At 31.0% G+C, this 8,453-nt stretch overlaps 1 protein-coding gene across 2 annotated transcripts in view; it reads right to left on the bottom strand.

Moving 5' to 3' along the window:
* Window positions 1-5,091: 5,091 nt before the first annotated feature.
* LOC124356598 overlaps window positions 5,092-8,453 on the bottom strand; it is a 44,617-nt gene continuing 41,255 nt past the window's right edge. For both annotated transcript variants that reach the window (XM_046807706.1, XM_046807697.1), the window contains exons 7-8: window positions 7,902-8,098; window positions 5,092-6,279 (exon numbers count right to left, since the gene is read on the bottom strand). In XM_046807706.1, the coding sequence (XP_046663662.1) occupies window positions 6,167-6,279; window positions 7,902-8,098 (310 nt within the window). In that variant the 3' untranslated portion in view covers window positions 5,092-6,166. The remainder of the gene's footprint in view (window positions 6,280-7,901; window positions 8,099-8,453) is intronic.

Here is an 8,453-nt window from a genome sequence, read left to right as displayed (position 1 = left end):
CTCTAGTATTATTCCTCCCCTCCCACCAACCGTTTTCATGTAAGTTCAATGTTGTAAATGTGAGCTTCAAACTGAATACAATATGAATTGAGTGTTTTTGTGTAATTTGTTGTATTGGTGAAAAGGACATTAAATGGAGAAAAATTAATAAATCCATGTGCTACATTACAAAAATCATTAACATGTAAAATTGTTGTTTCACAAGATTTTAAGTAATTTTGAACTGAAATGGGTAAACTCTGGAATATTGTTAAATTAATTTTCTTAAATAGGAAGTTTGTATTTTACATAAAAATTTCTGCTTTATTGCAGCCTCACAGGTATTTTTAGTTTTACATTTTGAATTCATCTAGTGACTTGTTTTTACTGTACAAAATTGTAGTGATATAGATATTAGAAACAGTAGCATTAAATTTTGCACTAAACATACATTTTGCTTCGCTCCTGTTTAGGTCCAAGAATATTTTTGAAGTTTTAGATAAAATTTCATTCATTCTGACAACTAGTTTTGGCTAATGGATATTTTCAAGTAAAGACTTCTTATTTGTAACCAATAAATTTATAAAACCTTGTTTCTATTGTAATTGGAATTTAAAATAATACAGAGGGGTGACCAAAACTAGTATTTAAGTTAAACTAAAGAAACCAGATTTATTTATTTAGAGCTGCAAATTTCCTAAGAAGTCAAAGTGATCAATTATATATCAGTTCTGCTGACAGTGCTTTGAGGCTTGAATGAAAAGCATTAGAAATACAAGATAAATAATAAGCTTAGACAAATTTCTTCAGAGTGTCCGCTTTACAGCCTTGTGTTGCTATGAAAAGATCTACCATCATATTAGAAGAAGGATGCCACTAAAAATATTCTGTATTCCAGTAAATCAGACTCAAACTACCGTCCTTAACCTTCTTCTGACCAATCACTGTGTCAATTTATGCACTAAAGTATATCACCTTACCTTTATTCTTCTCTCCTGCATTATATTTGAATTTTGATTGGCTCTGAAAGTGGCATAGGAACCTCATTTCCTAGCCTAATATCAATTATATGATTACTTAGCTTACCTAATTTTTAAATGTAATCCAAACCTGTAATATTTTAGTCAATATAAGCGTGAATACACTTTTTTTACAGTAGGATGTTCTTTTCTCATAATATAACCATATACATGACGGCGAATAGCGTCCTGTTGGAAACCATCTAACGGTTTTCTGTTTCCTCCTCTTTTTCCCAGGAGTCTGTAAGGTCGTATTACCAACCCCATTTAAACGTTCTTTCTCCTTGCAAATTGCAACTACGGTGCTTTTGTTTATGCCTAACGCAGGTGCGGATCTTTCTACCACTTTCTCTATTGGTATTAGATCTATTACTGGTATCAAAATAGCCCCGTTATCCTTTTCTTGCTGAAAAAAATTCCGGACTTTAACCACAAGTTCTCGTGACTGACTGCGCAGAGCAGAGCCCTGGCCGATTTTGGTGTATGGTGATGGTCTCACTGGGTTAACGCGAGGGCGGCCTCTTTTATTAGCACTGGTTCCTCCTCTTCTTTCCATTACGGTGATAGTTAATGTACAATGTACAGTAAGTATATAAAACACACTCACACTCTGATATTCGCAACGAACAGCAAAAACACCAAACACAGACACAGACAGAATTTAGCAGTAAACTGGAAGTAGTCATTCTAGTAGCACTTGACTGCGCAGAGAAGCGGTCGCCACAGTGCGATGTGGCAACAGTGCCTGTTGCTATGGCAACCGCGTCAGACGCTCCTCGTTCCTATTGGTCAGGTAGCCAACCAGGCAGTTCTTCTCACTCCAACGTCAGAACGCCCCAGCATGCCGATACGGAAGTTGTATCTATTCGACTATAGTACTGCACTGTTCACCATCACTATAACTCAACTGACTGAACTCTATTGTTGGTCTGTCATCACTGACACCTTGCACATGCGTTAAGATGGAATCTGATGGTGACAAACATTAGCCAGCTGTTTTAAAAATGCAGTAGTTGCTTTTTACACTTTTCAGAATTCCATTTATTTCTTGTAAGCAAGTTTTTATTGCTTAAGATAGCACAGCTTATGATCCAGGAAAACATATTTGAAAATACGGTATCAGAGAGATTGGTCTGTAACTACTGATTTCAATACTAGATCTTTCAGGATCAACAATACATTGTATTGCAGGTATTCTTTAACACTTTTTAATCGACCTGGAAGATTCCTTGAAGTGATTTGCTTATTTTATGTGTCAACACGCCAAGTCCTGTGGGCATGTAAGCCAGAATACCCTCCTGGCCTGAGTATTTTTCCATAAAACTGTAGTTTTTAGCATTATAATTATGTAACTCAATAGATATTCAACTTTACATCTTCATCAAGACCACGTTCTTGACATGACGATATGTATTTGATTACAAACAATTAACATCAGAGAACTTCAAAATATATAATCATTACAGTGACCACGAAGACAGGAAAATCGCATAGCATACCCACGGGACTTGGAAGGGTAATGGAATAACTTCTTTTTAAAAAGTTTATGTGAGTTGACAAATATGTCATCTATATTGACGAAGGATTGGGTGAAGGTACCTGTTCCTCTTTATACCTCTTTTCTGGTTATTGCTTAAAACTGAAATTTATTAACTGCTAATTCCATTGTACTCTGTATATTTAAATTAAGATTGATGGTGTAATTTCAGCATTTTTATTACTGTAAGACAATAGACATAGCTTTTAATTTTCATATTCATTAAGAACAGAGATGGCATTAATACATTGTGTTAATATAATTAACACCTTCACTATGGCTCTATACTGAGTGAGACTAACTATGCTCCCCCTCTTCTATTCTATAAGGCGTCTGCCGCAGTCAATGTGTTAAAAGTTAAATATTCATAGACACTTCTATTAGTTGTTGCTGATGGTGGTAACGGTCTACATGGCTATACACTTGTTCCACTAGCCACCTAAACATTTTCCATTTCAAAATCTGAGAGCCAAGGTTCCTGAATATTTCTGCTGAGTGTTGCTGATGTTGTGAAGCGTGGTACCAGCATAGGATGTATTCTATAAGTGATCACCATGTCTTGTTTGATATTCTTGGATATCACTGTTCCTCAAGAGATTTCCTTTGAAGGCTGGTGTATTACCTTAGTGATGTTAAGACTCCAGTGTAAGTATATGTAAGATCTCAGACCTCTCTATAAACCTATACTTACGAGAGGATTCTATTGTTTAGAGGTGTTAAGTTGGCCATGATTCGTACTGCTTAACGCCTTTGCAAAATTAACATTTGCTGGTGGTTGGTAATTGAACATTTTCAAAAGAACTACTCCGTTGTGAACATAAAACATATAAAAGTAAACTCTGCATATCAAGAAGTTCACTTTGTGATCTAAGGCCAGGTTAATTTTGTATTAAATGCAAAGGAAGATGTTTTCCTTATGTGAAGTATGAAATATCTGTCACTGTATACATAATGACTATACATACGGTATCAAAGCCAACATTGTTTTGTGTACAATTAGGTACATACTGATAACAGCCTTAGAGTTATGCTTCATTTATTAAAACTCATATCTGAGTTAATGTGACCCATCTTCTGCTATTGTTAGTTTGTTAAAAAAATAGTATCTACAAAATATATTTCAAACCCGTTATTTGCTCCATATTTGGTAAGTTATCTACATCTTGCATTCAGTTTTTAAGTTTTAAACTATCAGAACACAGAGTTGTCAAAATATAAAAAATACTATTTTAAATAAATCCGATACACAGTGATTACTTATTAAGTTAAAGTTATAAAGATAAGATCCCAAATACCTATTTTCAGTCTCAGAGGTGAAGTAGAATGCCATCTCAAGTGAAGTTTCACTAGTTTAAAATAAAATGTGTCCAATAATGCACAAAGATTATATTTATAGATGATTTATTACAGTAAGTTTGATCTTAACAAACAAAAGAATAATGTAACACTACTTAATTGATAACTATTAATTGGTATAATAGAGATAAAAATATAAAACATTATTTACATTAATAGGCACAACAGTTGCTGTCAATGCCGTAGTCGGCAGAGGGGTTTAGGGGTTCAAACTCCCCTCCCCCAGAAATGCATGATAATAATGCTGGAGTTTTATAAGACCAAGGTTTCATAGCTAACCAAATTCCTTAAAAATTCCTTTCTGAGTATACAGCCTTGGTTGTTGTTCTATATGCTCTCTTTCAATTACAAAGAGTAATTTGATGATATGCGATTTGTACTATAAGAACTTATTAGAGAAACCAAAATCTCCTATTTCTTCGAGAAGTTTGCATTTAAGACTACATTTTATGAATGAAAAAATTAACATTAACATTAATGTAAAAATGATTTTATAACACGAATATGAATATATAATTGATATAGCAACTGAAAGTAAATCCCTCAAATTGTAAATATTTTTGTAATTTTAATAAAATTACAACACAGACCAAACTATCACTGTTATTATCTATCTATTTTCAAGTTAAATTGTAGGATATTTTATTAATTGAGCATGTTATTTTTCTGGAATATTTTATTTTTAATGTTCCTTTTCAATTTATTAAATGGTTTTTATTAATTTATTTTAAGTACAGTGTACAATATAAATTAATTGAAAGAACACAACAATAAGAAAATCAAACATTATTTAAAATTAATCTTTAATTTAAATATTTACTTAATTTTATATTATAGGTCAGTAAAGTAACTCAATTTTATGTATTTTCTATATTTTATGTTACCAAACAGTTAATTAGGTTCAAACCGTTTGTTAACACTCCACTGCTGGTATATAAGTGAGACACTATTCCTAACCCTTCCTATGCGCTGTAAGGTGGTCCGCTGCCGTCAGCATGTTAACGTATTTTCAAAGAGGTTTTGATCATTTATAAAGATTTTATAGACTGTTCACTACTCATCGTCACAGTGGTACTCCGATGCAGTTTAGAAAACAGCCCTCTCATATTAGAGTAGAGTTTTAAAATAAATTTAACTCCTAATCACTGAAAATTATAAATAACATTAAAACAATTCCTATTATTTTTAAGACAAATTTTAATGAAACTTACTTACTCCGCATCCATTATGATGAGTTTCATTAATCAAGTGACAATTTATTGAATTTAATCAAGTGTAGACTTAATAATTATGGTGTAATTTAGTTTGCTATAGTTTTGTTCTATTATTGAATATAATTTATTGTATGTATGCACTGAATATTATAAATACAGAATAAATAAAGATTCTGAATTGTAATGAATTTTGTATGGAAGACAGTATATGAATTTAAAACACAAATTTTGTGTTTTTTCAGTAAAATATGTTTACAAATCCACTTGTGGTCATGAGCTAATTTTATATCAATATTTTGTAAGTGTAGACTTAATAATTATGGTGTAATTTAGTTTTGCTATAGTTTTGTTCTATTATTGAATATAATTTATTGTATGTATGCACTGAATATTATAAATACAGAATAAATAAAGATTCTGAATTGTAATGAATTTTGTATGGAAGACAGTATATGAATTTAAAACACAAATTTTGTGTTTTTTCAGTAAAATATGTTTACAAATCCACTTGTGGTCATGAGCTAATTTTATATCAATATTTTGTAAATGTTTGGTTAAAATTAAGGAAATAAGAAATAGTGCCATATCTGTTTACTATGAATTTCAAATTAGACTATAAATAAGCATCTTATGGACCAATTTAAAACAATTGAATTCAATTCTTTGACTGGAGGTGATTGATATATTAAAATTGAATTAAAACAACAAGATAACTTATTTTGGTCATACGATTGTGGCTGAAAATAAATTGATAAAGCTAATTATCATTCACAATATGAAGTCTCTTAAAAAGTACACTTCTTGAATATAAAGTACATAATTCATGTATACATACAGCTTCAACAATTCTCATTTGCATCAACTGACGAACAAACATAAAATAAATATTAATGTAAATGTTTGATTTTTCACAACAGTGGAGAGTGTATTACATTTTTTCCAAAACATTTCACTCAACAAAATAATACTGATGGAACTAGTGAAGGAACACACTTCTCAAGATCTCCAATGATTAAGTACATGACACTGTATGATAAAACTAAAATTTGATTTTTCTTAATTCATGTAGAGTTTGTCTGGTCCTTCAGCTCCAAAGGCAAAACAAGCAAGGGTTTGTTGGTCTTCGGGTTATCCCCATAGATACTCCATGTCTTTTTGATGCAATCAAATATACCTGTAAATTAAAATTTAACTGAGTATACATTAGAAACTGACAATGTCAAAATGAACTTGCATATTTATCACTATTAACATATTACATAATCTTTAAAACTATAAAATTAAGGAAATAATGGATTTTGCCAACTTTTCCTAATAATTATAAATAAACATTCAAAAGTAAGTTTAACTAGATGTAGTTTTCCATATAGGCTATTTTGATTACATAGTCATGAATTAAAAAGTAAAAAACATTAATTAATTGTTTAAGATTATTTCATGCAATGGAACTATTGACATTTAAGTTAATCCACATGAAGTCCAATGGAAATTATTTAAGAGATAACTTTCATGGCCATGTCTGTGTGATAAATAATGATTCTGTTCAACAATTGACAAGACGTTGGCAGTATAAAGAGACATTGTGGAGTGCAGTAGTGTGATGTTATTATAAGCATAAACACTTTCACTTCCATGCTCGGTAGAAGATGCAACAAACATGAACAATCACATAAAATATCCCATAAGCATCAAATTTGTCGATCAACCGGAAATTTGGAATTAAACATTGACATTATGTAATATATACAGGGCCATTCTAAAGTAGGGTACCAAACTTCAGAAAAAAGTTCCTATGAATGCGTAACTAAGGTGCTAATTTCCTATTGATCTTTCTGTTTGTGTTTTTGTACATTACATTGTTTTTCCAAGAAAACATCACACCTAATAGGTTGAAATTTTGAGCACATGATATACTTACAAATATAAAAACCTAACACTGAGAAAACAATAAAATGTTTGCTCGACAAATTCTAAAATGGTGGCCTGTTAAATACTTTAATATTAAATTCTACAAAAACTTCACTCTGTACAAGAATGATTTACAAGAAACTTTTACAAGAACGATAGAAATTTCAAAATGTAATGCTAATACCATTATATGTATTTGATTTATTAAAATAACATAAAAATTTAAATGTTTGGCACTGTAGGTGAGTTAATTACTGTAAATGTAAAATTATGAAAACCATAGCCAATATAATATAGATGGCCAAATTTTGGGATGTGCTTAAAAGTTGAAACTAAGAAATTATGCAAGAAACATTTTACATGGTAAAATAAATTTTGTTCGATGTAAATACATACATTTTTATATCACTTATTGAAAAAAATTGTTTTTCTTCTTGAAATTTAAAATAATCAGCTGTTTGTCACCATCTATGAGAGACGACTTAATTGGAACAAACATAAAATAATAAGGTTTAAATTATAAAAATGTAATATTCAAACAAAAAATATGAAAAATAATATTTATATCGACATTTTAAAATTCATCTGTAATCAATAAAATTATTATAATTGTTATTTACTATGCATTACATGACTCATTACTAATCTCCAAGATTATGTAAATAAAGAACTTGTCTATTGTCTATTTGTTATAGATTATATCCTTTGTTGTATTCAATATTGAAACTTTTCTTCATTAATTGAACATTTGTAAGCTGCTAATCAATAATATATTTTAGTGGCATGGATTGCTATATACAATAAGCTGTGATGAATTTAATTCCTAATTTCACTCAATGTGATAAAACAAACTTTGACTCACGCTACAGTGAGACTGTTTAAACTCACCGGTTGATATGGTTTTGACATAGTCATCGTCCCCAGACTCCCTATAGATAGTGAACTCCTTGTCTGACTGGTCACCCAGTACTTTGATGACATCATCAGCACTCTGTGGTTCCGGCATGTTCTGCATGGTCGTCTCCCTATGGTTACTGCTAGACACTATCATCCCACCCACTTCTGGAACTTGTAGCCTCAGGTATCTGGGGGAAGAAACAACATATTTAGGATAGTTTGTTATGAATCAGTGGCATAACAAAACTTGGCTTGGGGAGGGGAGTGAATTTGATTACAGAGCACACCACAGGTATAGAATAAATCTGAATAACTCTAAATTTGGATAAATTATATAAGCTTAATTCAAATTTAACTACTGTATTTCAACAGGTTGTATGACTGTAATACGAATATATTTTTTTGGTTTTTCTATCCTCCTCCATCCTTAGTTATGCTAGTGTTATTAATATTGTTATCTTCATCGATTTCCTCATTCCAGAAATATGAAAAGAGCTCAAAAGTAAGCATTCTGAGGCCACTACAGCTATCTCTCTCCCCATT

Source organism: Homalodisca vitripennis, chromosome 1, assembly GCF_021130785.1.
Source record: "Homalodisca vitripennis isolate AUS2020 chromosome 1, UT_GWSS_2.1, whole genome shotgun sequence".
In the NCBI taxonomy this organism is placed as follows: domain Eukaryota; kingdom Metazoa; phylum Arthropoda; class Insecta; order Hemiptera; family Cicadellidae; genus Homalodisca; species Homalodisca vitripennis.
This window is presented reverse-complemented; position numbering and strand designations above follow the sequence as displayed.